This window comes from Mobula birostris, chromosome 16, assembly GCF_030028105.1.
Source record: "Mobula birostris isolate sMobBir1 chromosome 16, sMobBir1.hap1, whole genome shotgun sequence".
NCBI lineage: Eukaryota > Metazoa > Chordata > Chondrichthyes > Myliobatiformes > Myliobatidae > Mobula > Mobula birostris.
This window is the reverse complement of record NC_092385.1, coordinates 8,638,739-8,657,060: the sequence shown is the minus strand read 5'-3', so window position 1 is coordinate 8,657,060 and position 18,322 is coordinate 8,638,739. Positions and strand designations below refer to the sequence as shown.

Genomic DNA, 18,322 nt, shown 5'->3' with positions numbered 1-18,322 from the left:
TCCCCTCTACAGAGTTCTCCCAGCATTTTGTCTGTGTTGCTCCGGATTTCCAGCATCTGCAGAATCTCTTGTGTTTAGGACTTTGCTATTCTTTGCTTTTTTTGTTTTAGTTGTGTTCTTTCTTGATTAATTTTGTAGAATATATTTATTTTTTGTTAATCTTGTGAATCCTGCTTATGCGATACTACATGCCTGTGAAACTTGTCTAAGTAAATTCTTCATTGCACCTGTGTGTACATGGATTTGTGCATACTTTGTCTATCTCTGAAGGTTGAAGATGTCCAACTTTTGTATATTGTATCACACTCAAAATGCTGGAGGAACTCAGCAGGTCAGGCAGCATCTATGGAAATGAATAAACAGTCAACGTTTCGGGCTGAGACACTCCTTCAGGACTGGAAAGGAAGGGGGAAGATGCCAGAATAAAAAGGTGGTGGGAGGGAAAGCCGAGTGATAAGCAAAGCCAGGTAGGTGGGAAAGATAAAGGGCTGGAGAAGGAGGAATCAGATAGGAGACAAGAATGAACCGTAGGGGAAAGGGAAGGAGAAGCACCAGGGGGAAGTGATAGGCAGTTGAGAAGATGTAGGATGCCAGAATGGGGAATAGAAGAAGAGGGAAAGGAGGAGGGAATATTTTGTTATCAGAAGTAAAAATCAATATTCATGTCATTAAGTTGGAGGCCAGCCAGATGGATTATAAGGTGTTGCTCCTCTACGCAGAAGGTGGCCTCATCTTGGCATAAGAGGAGGCCATGGACCAACATGTTGGAACGTGAATGGTGATAAAAATGTTTGGTCACCGGAAAGTTCAGCTTTTGGCAGGTGGAGCAGAGGTGGAGTGGGACCAGTGGAGTTTTGAATACCTCAGAGGACTATGAAACTTGATACAATAGTGAACTTGCAGGAAGTGGTCTGCAATGTGTCTGAAAGTGGGAGCTCTGAACTTGCATCCATTTCTGTCGCGTTATTTGTTTATTTAGAGATACAGCATGGTAACTGGTCCTTCTGGCCCATCAAACTCCTGCTGCCCATTTACACCCTTGTGACTAATTAACCTACTAACCCATAAAGCCATAAGACATAGCAGCTGAATTAGGACATTCTGCCCATCGAGTCTGCTCTGTCATTCCATCATGGCTCGTTATCCCTCTCAATGCCATTCTGCTGCTTTCTCCCCATAACCTTTGATGCCCTTACTAATCAAGAACCTATCAAACTCCAGAGGTTTGGATGTATTCTGTAGTACAAGTGTAACAGAAAGGCTTTGTGTGGTCACTATTTACATGCTTATTATGACATAGGCGACCCCTCAACCCTCTGCATCCATGCTGGCTCCCAGCAGAGCTGTCCCGAGTCCCGTTCCTCATTTCCCTGTACAATCGCAGGCCAAAACCCTTCATCAGTCCTGATGAAGGGTCGCAGCCTGAAATGTTGACTCTTCATTCCCTTTCATAGATGCTATTTGACCTGTTGAGTTTCCTCCAGCATTTGATGTGTGCTAGTTACTCTTTATTTTCCTGTGTTCTCAACACGCCAATCAAATCCTTTCTGTCTACAAGGAGAGGCTATGGTTATAATTGCCAATTACCCTTAAGTTCACTTTCATTTCATGAACCATAAATATTGTATAGTAGAGCAATCAGAATCTATTCATCCATCTTCAGCCAACTATGCTGGCAATAGCCAATTTGTTTACCATTTAAACCAAGCCGTGACACATTGAAAGTAGCAAATATAATCATGGTGGTGGTTGTCCATCGCGTCCGACGATGACTGGAGAGTTTTTAAAGTGGAAGAGCCATTGCACTGGATCAGTTCCACTCTCTTGGCCTCAGAAGTCTGGGTACAGTGTTACAAGCAAGCTTTACAAACAGGGGTCTTCCTTGGTAGCAGTGAATGACCATGACGTCTTCTGTGCCTTGTCGTGCCCTTTGCTCTCCATAGAGCATTGCAGAACCACCTTCCTGGCTGATAGATCCCACTGTAGCTCTCATTTGGCCAGTCCGTTGGACCTGACTTCGCATTGCTAGGACAAGTATGTCCCTAACTGACTGAGGTATGAAGCTTCCCACTATGCTCAGCTGGTTTAGCATGCCTGTCGAAGTGGTGTACCAGGATGTGGCTGCTGTCACATGAAAACAGCAACTTGGAGCCACTGTTGAGAGCTGAGTGTCCAGTGGGGGACAAATGTGAATGAGCTGCCCCAGAATGGACATGACAAGCCCCATTCACCAGAGGGGCTACCCCTCCCTGGAAGCCCCATAATAATCAGGATACAATCCAAGTAAAACCATATACATTCTCATAGACAACCATTCCCTGTCCATCTTGGTTGTTAATTATCTTAAAGGGAATTTGTTCAGAGTTCAAAGTAAATTTATTATCAAAGTACATATATGTCTCCATAAACAACCCTAAGATTTGTTTCCTTGCAGGCATACTCAATAAATCCAGTAACCACAGTAGAATCAATGAAAGACCGCACCCAACAGGGTGGACAGTCAGTGCACAAACAACAACAAACTGTGTAAATACAAAGAAAAGAAATAGTAATAACAATAATAAATATTGAGAAATGGCAGATGGAGTTTAACTCAGATAAATGTGAGGTGTTGACCTCGGTAAGGCAAATGCAAGGAGACTGTACACTGTTAAGTGCAAGGTCCCTAACAGTGTTGCTGAGCAGAGACATCTTGGGATCCAATTCTTAGCTTCATGGCTAAGTGGCTATGCTGTTGATAAGGTGGTTAAAAAGGCCTATGGAATATTTGCTTTTATTAGATGAGGAATTGAGTTCAAAAGTCAGGAGGTTATGTTGCAACTCTAGTTAGGCCACATCTGGAGTATTGCATACAGTTCTCGCCTCACTATAGGAAGGATGTTGAGGCTTTGGAGAGGGTGCAGAAGGGGTTTACCAGGATACTGCCTGGTTCAGAGGGCATGGGCCATCACAAGAGGCTGGATAAACTTGGGTTGTTTTCTCTGGAGCGGTGGAGGCTGAAGAGAGATCTGATGGAGGTTTACAAGATTATGAGAGGCATAGATAGAGTGGACAGAGAGTGTCTGTTTCCCAGGGTTGAAATGTCTAATACCTGAGGGCATGCACTGAAGGTGAGAGGGGTTAGGTTCAAAAGGGATGTGAGGGGTAAGTTTTTTCCTCAGAGAGTGGTGGATGCCTGGAATGTGTTGTCTGTTAATGGTGGTAGAGGCAAGTGTATTGGAGGCTTTTAAGGGATGTTTGGATAGGCACATGGATGTAAGGAAGATGGAGGGATATGGACATTATGTTGGTAAGAGGTATTAGTGTTTGGATGTTTTGATTTGCTTTTTAGCTGGTTCAGCAAAACATTGTGGGCTGAATGGCCTGTTCTATGAGAGCATGAGATGAAGAGTCTTTGAAGGTGAGTCCATAGGTTGTGTGCAACAATTCGGTGTTGGGGCAAATGAAGTTGCGTGAAGTTATCCGCAATGATTCAAGATTCTGATGGTTGTTGATAATAGTTGTTTCTGAACCAGGTGGTGTGAGGCCCAAGGTTTCTGTGCCACCTTCCTGATGGCATCAGTAAAGACGTCATCCTCTCTTTAATTGGTTTCCCCAGTGTAGAGGAACACACATGTAGATAACAATATTGGAAGACTGACAAATGAATTGCTGCCTCACCTGATGGGTTTTATATATGGGATCATCTGAAAGGAAGAGGTTAAAGGCAACACACGCAAAATGTCGGATGAACTCAGAAGATCAGGCAGCATCCATGGAAGTGAATAAACAGTCGACATTTTGGGCCGAGGCCCTTTATCAGGACTGGAAAGGAAGGAGGAAGACGCAAGAATGAAAAGATAGGAGGAGGGAAAGGAGGATAGTTAGAAGGTGATGGGTGAAGCCGGGTGGTTGGGAATGATAAAGGGCTGAAGAGGAAGGAATTTCATCGGAGAGGAGAGTGGATCATAGGAGAAAGGGAAGAAGAAGAAGAAGATAGGGGGAGGTGATAAGCAGGTGAGAAGAGCTAAGAGGCCAGAATGAGGAATTTTTTACTGGAAGGAGAAATCAATATTCATGCCATCAGGTTGGAGGCTACTCAGATGATATATAAGGTGTTGCTCGGAGGTTGAAGGTATATCACCTGCAGCATTTGCATGGAAAATCACTGTGAGGAGGGGAATGGCTACTGGGGGAGCTGGAAGAGGGAGGAGTTGGAAATGGTTTATTCTTATTATTGTCATATGTGCTGAGATAAAGTGAAAAGATAGTCTTGCATACTGTTCCCATGTAGGGAATCGAACCCCAATCTTACAGCTGGTGCTGTAAGGTGATTGTGCTAACCTCTACACTACTGTGCCGCATTTGTCTGATGTAAACTCAAAGAATGGAGAGGGTAATCTAGACGTTTAATTATAATGTGTTCGGCACGTGGCCAAGTGGTTAAGGCGTTCGTCTAGTGATCTCAAGGTCGATAGTTCGAGCCTCAGCTGTGGCAGCGTGTTTGTGCCCTTGAGCAAGGCACTTAACCACACATTGCTCTAGTGTATGTGTGAGGAGTGATGCCCCACACAGACTTCCAATCTGTGCCTTGTAAGGCATGAAAATGCCCGGTGGAGGCCTCTCATGGTCTGAGTTGACGTTCTCTCCCCTTAATTATAATGGTAAATATAGACTGATTAAGAATGAGCTCTGTGACTGTAAAAGGTTAAAGGTGTGAGGCAGAAAGAATGAGAGCTTGCATTCCTTCTACTCAAGGTATTGCCAACCATCCCTCCGCTATGGGCCTGGGCTTCCAAATTAAACAAAATGCATGTTTTGTCAAAGACATATGTTATCTAGTGGTTTTGTGCTCCATTTTATTCAAGGAGGTACAATTGTACATGTTACATGCACACTCTAGAGTGAGAGGTGCTACGGGGAGGTTTTGGCATGCCTTCAAAACCAACCAGTGAACCTGCAAGGTATCTGGTCTCCTCTATGGCAGCACCTGTACTTCCTTAGGAGTTTCCAGAGATTCGGCATGACATTTAAAACTTTGACAACTTCTATAGATGTGTAGCAGAGGGTGTATTGACCGGTTGCATCATGGCCTGGTATGGAAACATCAGTGCCCTTGAGAGGAAAATCCCACAGAAAAAAAGTGGATGTGGCCCAGTTCATCACAGTAAAGCCCTCCCAACCATTGAGCACATCTACAGGAAACGCTTTCTCAGGACATAATCAGAGACCCCCACCACCCAGGCCATGCTCTCTTCTCGCTGCTGCCATCAGGAAGAAGGTACAGGTGCCTTAGGACTCACACCACTAGGTTCAGGAACAGTTATTACCCCTCAACAATCAGGTTCTTGAATAACTTCACTCAACTTCACTTGCCCCGTCATTGAAATATGCCACAATCAATGGACTCACTTTCAAGGACTCTTCATCTCATGTTCTTGATATTTATTGCTTATTTATTTATTATTAATTCGTTTTGTATTTGCACATTTTTTTTGTCTTTTGAACACATTGAATGCCTAGTTGGTGCAGTCTTTCGTTGATTCTTTTTTGATTACTTTTCTGTTTAAGTATGACCACAAGGAAATGAATCTCAGGGTGTATATGGTGACATACATGTCCTTAGATAATAATATGTATTGTAATACCATCAAGGACTATTCTCTGCTTCCCTAACAACAAATCAGTGTTCTAAAGGCTCTTCTCAACCACAAAAAGAGAGCCTTCAGAGTAGGGGATAAGGAGGAATTGAAACATGTGCAGAGGGAGCTAAAGGAGAAGATCAAGGTTGCTAAAAAGGAATACAGGAGAGAGCTTGAAGAACAAGTTTGGGCAGAGCAGCACACGGGAGGTGTGGAGAGGCATGAAGAACATCACTGGCTTCAATCAGCCTAGATATAGAGCCTTGGAATGCAGCCAGGAATGGACTGAGCTAAACCAGTTTTTCAGCAGGTTTAACAATTGCCCCCCTGTTCACACCCCCCTCAGCACACTAGTTCCAGGTGCCGAGGCACCCAATGCTCCCTCAGCGCTAACACCTCCCCTCCTCCCATCTCTCCCCTCCAGTTCAACACGTGGATAAACAACACAGACTACCACTGTCTACATCCCCTCCTTCCCCTGCACCTACCACCCACACCTCCACATACCAACTGCTACCATCTTGACTTTCATCTCCCCCGACCCCATCTTCCACCAACTCCCCAGTCATCATAGACTCACCTTCACTACTGAGCAGGTGAGAAGGGCTCTGGGAAAACTCAGACACAGCCAAACATTGAGACTTGGTGGTGTGAACCCCAAGGTCCTGAAGGAGTGTGCTGAGCAGCTGTGTGGAATTATCCAGCACATTTTCGATCTGAGTCTCAGCCTGGAAAGGGTCCCGACTGTGTGGAAAGCATCATATGTGATTCCAGTACCCAAGAAGGGCCAACCAAAAGTCTTGAATGATTACTGTCCAGTGGCCCTGACCTCACACATTATGAAGACTGTAGAGAGGCTGGTCCTGGCTCACCTCTGATCCCTGGCCAGATCAGCCCTTGATCACCTGCAGTTTGCCTACCAGAGCATATTGGAGTGAATGATACTCTCCTCTACCTGCTCTACAGAGCCTACTCCCATTTGGATATGTGGGGCAGCTCGGTGAGGATTATATTTTTTTGATTTCTCATGTGTCGTCAATACCATATAGCCCTCACTTGTGAGGGAAAATCTCCATTCAATGCAGGTTGGCACTTTTATTGTATCCTGGATAATTGACTACCACAGTCTGTGCGACTTCAGAGCTGTGTGTCAGACATGGCTATAAGTTGCATTTGGACTCCATAGGGAACTGTATTGGTTTCCTTCCTGTTTACCCTGTATACTTCGGACTTCAGATACAGCACTGAGTTATGTCATCTGCAGAAATTCTCTGATGACTCAGCAATAGTTGCGAGGATGGGAGGATGAATACTGGACCCTAGTGGAGAACTTTGTCAAATGATGCAAACTGAGTCATCTGCAGCTCAACATCAGTAAGACAAAGGAGATGGTGATGGACTTTAGGAAGACTAAGCCTGCATTGCTCTCTCTTACTATTGATGGTGAGGACGTGGCTGTGGTGAGGACCTACAAGTACCTGGGATGCACCTGAATGACAGACTTGAGTGGAGCACCAACACAGAGGCTGTGTACAAGAAGGGCCAGAGTCACTTCTACTTCCTGAGGTCTTTTGGAGTATGCAGGCCTCTCCTTCACATGTTCTACCTGTCTGTTGTCGCCAGTTCAATCTTCTGTGTGTGGTGTGCTGGGGCAATGACACCAATACAAGTGATGCCAACAGGCTGAATAAACTGATTAGAAAGGCTGGCTCTGTTATAGGAGTCAAACTGGACACACTGGAGGCTGTGGAAGTACAAAGGACCCTTTGGAAAATCCTGGCAATTCTGGACAATATTTCTCACCCACTGCATGCCACCTTGGCTGAACAAAGAAGCACTTTTAGTAATGCAGATGACATGACTCAGTGTTGTATCTAAAGTCCGAAGTATACAGGGTAAACAGGAAGGAAACCTATACAGTCCTATATGGGCGCAAATGCACTGCTCTGAAGAGGGCTATATGAGGCCATTCTTACCCTCAACCTTTAGGCTCAGTAATGAGTCAACCTATAACTGGGGAAGTAATGATCCCCCTCCTGTTAGATTGTTTGAAGTAACTTATTTTTTATTCTTTCTTACTTCTCTTCTAATATTTGTATATCTGTGCAGTTGTAATGCTACTGTGACACTGTAATTTCCTTTGAGATCAATAAAGTATCTACCTATTTATCTAAATTTATTTTTTTGAACCTCGAACAATTCTGCCCACTTGCGTATCCCAAATTTTCACATGTATTCCAATGCTGGCCCAGAGCCAAAAGATTCTTGCCCAATCGTCTCTATCTCTTTCCGTTAAGTTTGCTGTCAGCTGTTGTTGATATGGTAGATCAGCAGTTGATGTGGTCAGTAAGATCAAGGAAATGATTGCGGACTTCAGCAAGAGGAAGTCGAGGGAACACACACCAGTCCTCATGGAGGGGTCAGCGGTGGAAAGGGTGAGCAGTTTCAAGTTCCTGGGTGTCATCATCTCTGAAAGTCTACCCTGGGCCCAGCGTATTGATGCAATTGTGAAGAAGGCACACCAGTGGTTATATTTCATCAAGGGTTTGAGGAGATTTGGTACGTCACCAAAATCTCTAGCAAATTTCTACAGATGTACTGTGGAGAGCATTCTAACTGGTTGTATCATCATCTGGTATGGAAGAGCCATTGCATGAGATCAAGGAAGGTGGCAAACTCAGCTAATTCTATTGTGGGCAATAGCCCACCCACCATTAAGGATATTGACAAACTGCGATGCCACATCCATCATTAAGGGCCCCCATCAACCAGGACATGCTCTCTTGTTACTGGGGGAGGGAAGAGAACCTGAACGTACACTCCCAACGCTTTAGGAACATCTTCTTCCTCTCCGCAATCAGATCTCTGAGCTGCCAATGAACCAACTCAGGGATGCTACCTCATTCCTTTTGGAATAACGCACACAAAATGCTGGATGAACTCAGCAGCTCAGGCAGTATCTATAGAAAGGAATTGAAGGCCGACATTTCAGGCTGAGACCCTTCATCTGGAATAAGTGTTGTGCCAAAATGTTGACTGTTTATTCTCTCCATTCTGTGGGTGAAACTCTTAACAATGTTTTTATATGCACTCAATGGCCACTTTATTCAGTACAAGATGTACCTATTAAAGTTGCCACTGTGTGTAAGTTTGTGCTGGGTTGCTGCAGCCCATCCACTTCAAAGTTCGACGTGTTGTGCTCTTCTGCACACCACTGTTGTAACACATGGTTTTTGAGTTACTGCTGCCTTCCTGTCATTTTTAACCAGGTCCTGGTGAACTGTCTCAGCCTGAAACGTCGACTGTTTCTTCTTTTCCATAGGTGCTGCCTGACCTGCTGTATTCCTCCAGCATTTAGTGTATGTTGCTCTGGATTTCCAGCATCTGCAGAAACTATTATGTTTCTTATTATTTTCGCTCTCTTTTTGCACTACTTGTTTAAAAACTGTACCGTTGCAACATAACAAATTTTGTGACATATGTCAATGATATTAAACCTTTTTCTGATAATGTGATTTTACAGTAGAAGAAGAAAGCCGCTAACTCTGAGTGGAGTCATCGGGACGCCGTCATGATGACGTTTTTTTTTAGCAGGCTTTCTTATATCTATAAGGCTGAGTTGCTAGCTTGACGCTCAACCCAGCATGGATGGAAGGCATGCAAGGGAGCCGGCTGGATTCGAACTCAGGAGCCTTCGCTTGCTCCGAAGTCCAGCGCTGATGCCACTACGTCACCAGCCAGCTGATTTTACAGTAATTCCTATTATTACTGTCTTGGTTACAAATGTTGTTCACATTTAGTGGGACGTGTTTAGTGGAAAGAGTCCTCTTTTGCAGTATCCTCCACGTCAGGCAGAGCTAAACTATATCCCTGTACGAAAAGGGAAAATAATTAGTCAACCAGGTTTGCCATGTCCCAGGCTTAGCCGGAACTGTCAGTCTTAAATCTTTTAAAATTGCTGCAAGTATTCCTGAGACATCCAAAACTTAAGCATTCAGAAACTAAGGAATGATCGCTGTAAAACATCTCAACTTTCAGGAATCTTCCCCTCCTCCCACAAACTCATTATGTCTGAGCTTGGCTGCATCTTGTTTCCCACCTAAGATGATATCTTCGTGCCTTCTCCCATCTGAGGGCTGTCTTGTCCCTGGGGTGGTTTGTGGGTGGGAGGGTGACCGTACTAGGGAGCACAAAGAACTCGTTTGTTCCCCGGCTGTGCAAAAAAATCAAACTGTTACAATTCAGACAGTATTCGGATGCTGTGGGGAGCCACTAAGAATAGGAAATACTTTTCAGAAACTTTCCTTTGGCTATCAAGTGTTCGAAACCTTTCCGAGGATGTCCTTAATGGATTTTCATCCTGTCTGCTTGACTAAATGCTCATTTGATTCTGTTCTAGGGAGAGCTTTGCTGGCAAATAATGTAAGTAGGCCTGTCAGTACTGCAGGACCCACTTTCAAAGACTCTACGACACATGTTCTCAGTATTATTTATTTCTTTAGTTCAAGTTCAAGTTTAATTGCCATTCAACCATACACAAGAATACAGCCAATGAAACAGCATTTCTCTGAGACCAAGGAGCACAATGCAGTACCAACAGTCACACACAGTACAGGGCACATATAGCATGTGTAACTATGTTAGCAGTAAAACATACAAGGCACAAAAAATAATAAAAATCATAATAATAATCTAGCCCAGTTCCTGACTATCATGTCCTGTAGATTGATGGTGCATGGATGTTGTCCTGGCACCATGTTTCTGCAAGAACAAGCATGCAGCAGTTCCTCATCAAAAATAAATCAATTTTTTTTTGTAGTTGCATAGTTTGTCTCCTTTTGCACACTGGTTGTTTGTCAGTCTTTGCGTGCAATTTTCATTGGTTCTATTGTATCTCTTTGTTCTACTGTGAATGCCTACAAGAAAATGAATCTCAGTGTAGTATCTGGTGACACATCTGTACTTGGATGTTAGATTTACTTCAGAAATTCTTGAGCACAGTTTCCAGCTTCCCAGGAGAGGGACGATAAGGACATGAAAATAATTTGTGTGTGTTTTTTCAGCTGCTTTGACCACTTTCGTTCATTGGCTTTAGATCTTTTTTCAATGAGGAAAAAGTATTAAGAGGTCAGCAGTTGAAGGTCTGGTAACAAAGATTTCAGGAACATGTCTGACAAAAATTGGCATACTAAGTCACACAGTCAGTCACTGGAGAGAGAGCAGAAGCAGAGGTAAGCTCTGCTTATTCATCCTCAGTAGTTATTATCCTGGTCGAACCCTGTGAAAATTTTAAACACAAGAAATTCTTCAGATGCTGGAAATCCAAAGCAACACGCAACACGCAACACGCAACACACACACACACACACACACACACACACACACACACACACACACACACACAGTGCTGGAGGAACTCAGCAGGTCAGGCAGCACCCATAAACAAACTGTCGAGAATTCCGCTGAGACCCTTCTTCAGGACTGGAAAGGAAGCGGGAAGATGCCAGAATAAGAAGTTGGGGGGGGGGGGGGGAGGCAAGTGAGGATAGCGAGATGGTGACAGGTGAAACCAGGTGGGTAGGTGAAGAGGAAAGAATCTGACTGGAGAGGAGAGTAGACCATAGGAGAAAGGAAAGGAGGAGGGGTCCTGGGGGAGGTGAGAAGAGGTAAGAGGCCAGAGTAGGGAACAGAAGAAGAGTGGAGGGTGAGGGAAAAATATTATTACTGGAAGGAGAAATTGATATTAATGCCATCAGGTTGGAGGCTATTCAGATGGAATATAAGGTATTACTCCTCCATCCTGTGGCACAAGAAGGGGCCATAGACTGACATGTCGGAATGGGAATGGGAATTGGAATTAAAATGTTGGGCAAGTGGGGAGTTCCACTTTTGGAAGATGGAGCAGAGGTGCTCGATGAAGCAGTCCCCTAGTGAAAAAGGCATTGGTTAGCCAGCAGTTTTGGGCCCCTTAGTCTTAGAACAGAGACAAGGAGGAATTTCTTTAAAGAGGCTGATGAATCTGTGTAATTCATTGCCACAGATGACTGCACAGTTCCCTCTAAGCTGCGTGAATGCATGGCGTGCAGTAAATGATCCCATGCACGTGGCCTGTGTTGCCACGCAGCTGGCATTGGACGCAGCTAGAAAAAGCTTACAAAGCATGAAAGATTTTCTTTGTTGACTTGTACTTCGTTATGTCCTTCAATTAATAAATAAAATCAAAAAGTAAGCTATTTTTCAATTTGTTTTCTAAATATTCATAGTCTGCATATTACAAAAAAAACACTTCAGTGCTGCAACACACATAAAAGTTGCTGGTGAACACAGCAGGCCAGACAGCATCTATAGGAAGAGATACAGTCGACGTCTTGGCCCAAAACGTCGACTGTACCTCTTCCTATAGATGCTGCCTGGCCTGCTGCGTTCACCAGCAACTTTTATGTGTGTTGCTTGAAATTCCAGCATCTGCAGATTTCCTCGTGTTTACAGTGCTGCACAGTTTTCAGGCCGTGTAAATATTTCCTGTACAGGGCAATGGTTGGTCTGTGCAGCTGTAAGAAAGAAAATAGAGAGAATGTTGGATGTCTGCGGAGGCCCGAAACGCCGTCTGTTCATTTCTCTCCAGAGATACTGTCTGACCTGCTGAGTTCCTCCAGCATTTTGTGTGCGTTACTCAAGATTTCCAGCATCTGCAACATCGCTGGTTAATTCATTGTGATTCATGAGGTTGGGAAGCCTTCATAAACACACACTCTGTTCTCTCCTTTTCCAGGCGGAGGTGATGAAAATGTGGCTGTTGTTCCTTGCAACCATCCAAGCTCTGTTCCTCACCGGCTCAGGCAGACAAGCTCAGAAAGGTAATGCAGGCTGCTTCATCATTGCCAAAAGATTTTAAAGTCGAGATAAATGATGAATTCGTGGAAGAATTTGACTTTTAGTGATAGCTGGCATGGCCAGTAAGCAGAAATACTGAAGCCGCAAACACAGTTGAGATTAACGGGGCAATGGTCCCACAAAACAGCTCAAACATGGAACTTTGCACAGCACTTGGAGCACATGAGAGAACTAGAATATAAAAGCAAGAATGTAATGCTAAGGTTTTATAAGGCAGTTGGTCAGATTGCATATGGAGCATTGTGAGCATTTTTGGACCCCATACCTACAACAAGAAAAAGCTAATTTTTCATCTTCATTTGGCAGATGTACATTGAAACATTGAAGCATACAATTAAATGTGTTATTTGTATTAACAACCAATGCAGACTGAGATGTGCGGGGGACAGCTTACAAGCCACACTTCCAGCACCAACATAACATACCCACAACTCTCTAACCCTAGCCCATGCATCTTTGGAATGTGGGAGGAATTCAGGGCACGGACACGGGGAGAACACAGAAACTGCTTACAGGCTGTGACAGAAATTGAACTGCAGTCATACAACTCATGCTACAAAGCGTTATGCTAGTTGCTATGCTACCGTGCAAAGGATGTGCTGGCGTTGGAGATTCCAGAGGTTTACAAGAATGATACTGGTAATGAAAGGGTTAATTCATGAGGAATGTGGGATGCGGGGGTGGAATCTCATTGAAACCTACCAAATACTGAAAGGCCTAGATGGTGTGGATGTGGAGAGGATGTTTACAATAGTGGGTGAATCTCGGAGCAGAGGACACATCCTCAGGATAGAAGGACGGCCCTTTAGGACAGAGATGAGCAGGAATTTCTTTAGCCAGAGGGTGGTGAATCCGTGGAATTCATTGCCACAGATGGCTGTGGAGGCCCAGTCATTGAGTATATTTAAAGTGGAGGTCAATATCAGAAGAGGGAGGAGAAGATGGTGGCGCGACGCAACGCGTGCAGCCGTTCCGAATGAATATCGATTATTTGTAACTAGGGGGCCCTGCACAATCTGGATTTGATGGGGACAGCCGTGAAAGCACAGAGGAACATCTGGAGCAACTTCTGAAATGCCTGCTTCGCTGCCGCTGCTACTGTACGATCGAGAATCTCCGGAGACATAGGCCCCAAATCCTTGGCTTTGCATATCGCCTGTTGCCGGGGCCGGGGTTGAAACACTCGGCAGAGATGGTGCTCAGTGCATCGGTGTCGGGAGGTGGTCGGAGGCTCGGAGTTTTTTGGACAGACTCAGAGTCGGACTGTGGTCAGATGCTTCTGGGATGCTGCATCGGCAAATTTGCGGCGCTGGAGGTTTACTGTCTGTGTGAGATGATGGGACTTTCGAGAGGCTCTGAGACTTTTACTGTGCCATAGTCTGTTCTTATCAAATTACGGTATTGCTTTGCACTGTTGTAACTATAAGTTATAATTATGTGGTTTTTGTTAGTTTTTAAGTCAGTTTGTCATGTGTTTTTGTGATATCATTCTGGAAAAACATTTTTATCATTTCTTAATGCATGCATTACTAAATGACAATAAAAGGGGACTGCGTGTCCTCATAATCATAAATCATAATATGTTCTTAATTTGTAAGGGTGTCAAAGGTTATGGGGAGAAGGCCAGAGAATGGGATTAAGAGTGAAAATAAATCAGCCATGATGGAATGGTGGAACAGACTTGATGGGCTGAATGGCCGAATTCTGCTCCTCTGTCTTATGGTGTTATGGCTTCGTTGTGCACGCAGCAAATGACAAGCACACACTTATATATTCATACAGTGTACCTGCCTGTGGGACTGTTCAAGGTTCTGTCTACAACAAAGGGTCACAGAGGTGTGCAGAGGAGAAACAAGACAGAAATTTAGATTATGAGGACACTCAGTCCTCGTTTATTGTCATTTAGAAATGCATGCATGTATTAAGAAATGATACTATGTTCCTCCACAGTGATATCACAAAAAAAACAGGACAAGCCAAAGACTAACACTGACAAGACCACATAATTATAACATATAGTTACAGCTGTGCAAAATAATACCATAATTTGATAAAGAGCAGACTATGGGAACGGTTAAAAAAAAGTCTCAAAGTTCCGATTGACTCCCGATAGTCCCGATAGCAGGTGGCAGAAGGGAGAGACTCTCTCTGCCATAAACCTCCAGGCACTGACAACTGTCGATGCATTGGAAGCACCTGACCACAGCCGACACTGAGTCTATCCAAAATCTTCGAGCCTCTGACCAGCCCTTCACACCGAGCACCATCTCTGCCGAGCGCTTCGACTCTGTCCCGACCTCCGAGCAACAAGCAAAGCCGGGGACTCGGGGGTCTTCCCCTCCGGAGATTCAGGATCACACAGTAACAGCGGCAGCGAAAAAGGCATTTCAGAAGTTTCCCCAGATGTTCCTCCGTTCTGTCACGTCTGTCTCCATCAAATCAGGATTGTGTACGGCACCCTACTTGACAGATAACAGATATCATTCACCGGAGTGGCCACGCACGCTGCGTCGTGTCGCCATCTTCTCCTCCTCCTCCTTACTTTGAACTTTGAAATCAGACACAGTCCGGATGAAGGGTCTCAGCCTGAAGCATCGACTGTGGATTCCCCTCCATAGATGCTGCCTGACCTGCTGAGTTCCTCCAGCATTTTGTATGTGCTTCCTCTATTGAACAACGTCTGTTCTTCGGAATGGTTTACTTTGACTGGAAATAACTTTGAATTGATCTGAAGTTCTGAAAATAGCTGTATCCTTTTGCACAGTCCTTTGATCTCTGTGTTCTGTCAATTGCAAGGACCCTAGGCTCTGGAATACCCTCTCCTACATCTTGACAACTTATCCTTGTACTTCTGCTTGAAACTTTCCTCTATGATCAAAGTTTTTTTCCTTATTACTGTATATACAGTATACTTGGGGTAGGTACAACACAGCATAAAAGACCTTCTAAGACCTTTCCACCAGTTATGAGGCACAGGATGGCATGGCAGCATAGCAGTTAGTGTTATGCTATTACGGTGCCAGCTGTAAGATCAAAGTTCAAAAAAGTTCAAAGTAAACTTATCATCAAAGTACATATATATCACCATATACAACCCTGAGATTCATTTTCTTGTGGGCATTCACAGCTGTATGATTGGGCTTCAATGCCTGCTGCTCTCTGTAGGAAGTTTACAGCCCCTCCCCCCATAACCACGTGAGTTTCCTCCCACATTCCAAGGACGTAAGAGAGAGGGTTAGTGAGTTGTGGTCATGTTCTATTAGTGCCAGAAACTACCCCAGCACAATCCTCACTGATCTGATTTGATGTAAACTGTCACATTTCACTTTGTTTCGATGTACATGTGACAAATACAAGTAATCTTTTAAAACTCAGCTGTTCCTTAACCTGATGGTGTGGGACTTCGGGCTCCTGTACCTTCTGCCCGATAGTAGCTGTGAGAAAATGATACGGTGCAGATGGTGGGAGACATTGACGGATGCTCAACAAAGAGGTCATCATCTACAGGCTCCACTCCATTCTGATTTGGAAATACACTCAGTGGCCACTATTAATTACCTCCTATACCCAATAAAGTGGCCAGTGAGTGTATGCTCATGGTCTTCTGCTGCTGTAGCCAGTCTACTTCAAGGTTTGACATGTTGTGCATTCAGAGATGTTCTTCTGCACATCACCGTTGTAACGTGTGGATATTTGAGTTACTGTCGTCTTCCTGTCAGCATGAACCAGTATGGCCATTCTCTCTCATTAAAAAGGCATCTTCACCCACAGAACTGCCTCTCACTGGATTTTTTTTGGTTTTTTGCACCATTCTCTGTAAACTGGAGAGCAGGGTTCCCAGCCTGGTGTCCATGGCATTAAAAAGGCTGGAAACCCCCGCTCTAGAGACTTGTGTGTGAAAATCCCAGGAAATCAGCAGTTCCTGAGATTATCAACCACCCCATCTGGCATCAACAATCATTACATGGTCAAATTCACTTAGATAACATGTCTTCCCCAGTTTGATGTTTGGTCTGAACAACTGAACCTCTTGACCATGTCTGCATGCTTTAATGCCTTGAGTTGCTGCCACATGATTAGCTGATTAGATATTTGCATTAATGAGCAGGTGTACAGGTGTACCCAATAAGTGTATATTATATATTGTGTGTATAGTACTGTTTGATGTCACTGACTTAAAATCTGGGAACTTCCCTCCTGAGAGCACTGTGGACAACCTCAAGAAGTTGTCTCATCACCATTTTCTCAAGGGTAATTGGGAACCTGAATTAAATGTAGGCTTTGACAGCAATGGCCCAATCCCAAAATTAAACTGTAACAAAAACCTGTCTTCACTTGGGAAAAGTAACACAGATCCAGTTTCTCGGACTCTAACCCGCATCTCCTTGCATTTCAGCTGTCTGCAAGAACATCTACGCTGCTGATATCGTCTACCTCGTGGATGGCTCCTCCAGCATTGGCAGGGTCAAGTTCGAGCAAATCAAAAGCTTCATTGAAGCAACAGTCGAACCATTTGTTAATGCGATCGGTCAAAATACAGTCAGAATTGGTCTTGTTCAGTATAGCGATGATCCCAGGTGAGATGCTGCTCAATATTTGAAATGCTTTAAAAGGAAGGTTGGAGCCTGAGTTGTCAGCAGTATGATGTGCTTGAAGGAAACTTGGGTTGCAGAGGTGTTGCCACTGGAGTGTAACCTTGGATCTCAGATTTGTTCTGGAGTGTAAATAAGAAGACAAAGAAATTATTTGCATTTCTGTATTTCAATACCACAAAAATATCCATATTTTGCATTTCTGCCTTTCAATACCACAAGAATATCCATATTTTGTATTTCTGCCTTTCAATACCACAAGAATATCCATATTTTGTATTTCTGCCTTTCAATACCACAAGAATATCTGTATTTTTTTTAAAAACACAAGTGATTCTGCTGATGCTGGAAATCCAGAGGAGAGCACACAAAATGCTGGGGAATCTCAGCAAGTCAAGCAGCTTCTATGGAGAGGAATAAACCATCGATATTTCTGGCTGAGATCCTTTATCAGGACTGGAAAGGGAGGGGGCAAAAGGCAGAATCAGAAGGAGGGGGAGGAGGGGAACACACACTGGCCAGTAATAAGTGAGGCCAGGTGAGGGGGAAGGTGAGTGTATGGGGGAGGGAGGGATGAAATAAGAAGCTGGGAGGTGATAGGTAGAAGAGATACAGTGTTGAAGAAGAAGGAATCTGATAGGAGAGGACGGTGGACCATGGAAGAGGAGGGGAACCAAAGGAAGATGATGGGCTAGTGGGAAGAAAAGGATGGGGAATAGGAAAGGAGAAAAGGGGAGGGGTAGAAATTACTAGAAATTAGAGAAATCGTTGTTCATACTGTCAGTTTGAAAGCTACTGAGATGGAATATGAGGAACTGATCCTCCAAGCTGAGAGTGACCTCATCATGATAGTAGAGGAGGCCATGGACTGACATACCGGAATGAGAATGGGAAGTCAAACTGAAATGGGTGGCCATTGGGAAATCCCACCTTTTGTTGCAGATGGAGAGAATGTTCTCATAGAAACATAGAAAACCTACAGCACAATACAGGCCCTTTGGCCCATAAAGTTGTGCCGAACATGTCCCTACCTTAGAAATGACTAGACCTACCTATAGCCCTCTATGTTTCTAAGCTCCATGTACCTACCCAAAAGTCTCTTAAAAGACCCTATTGTATCCGCCTCCACCACCGTTGCTGGCAGCCCATTCCACGCACTCACCACAGTCTGAATAAGAAACTTACCCCTAACATCTCCTCTCTACCTTCTCCCCA

At 44.2% G+C, this 18,322-nt stretch overlaps 1 protein-coding gene across 1 annotated transcript in view; it reads left to right on the top strand.

Moving 5' to 3' along the window:
• The window catches only part of col7a1l (collagen type VII alpha 1-like), a 363,635-nt gene that overhangs the window by 40,916 nt on the left and 304,397 nt on the right, over nucleotides 1–18,322 (top strand). Inside the window, exons 2-3 of the mRNA XM_072281015.1 lie at nucleotides 12,394–12,478; nucleotides 16,912–17,092. Coding sequence (XP_072137116.1) covers nucleotides 12,403–12,478; nucleotides 16,912–17,092 — 257 coding nt within the window. The 5' untranslated portion in view covers nucleotides 12,394–12,402. The remainder of the gene's footprint in view (nucleotides 1–12,393; nucleotides 12,479–16,911; nucleotides 17,093–18,322) is intronic.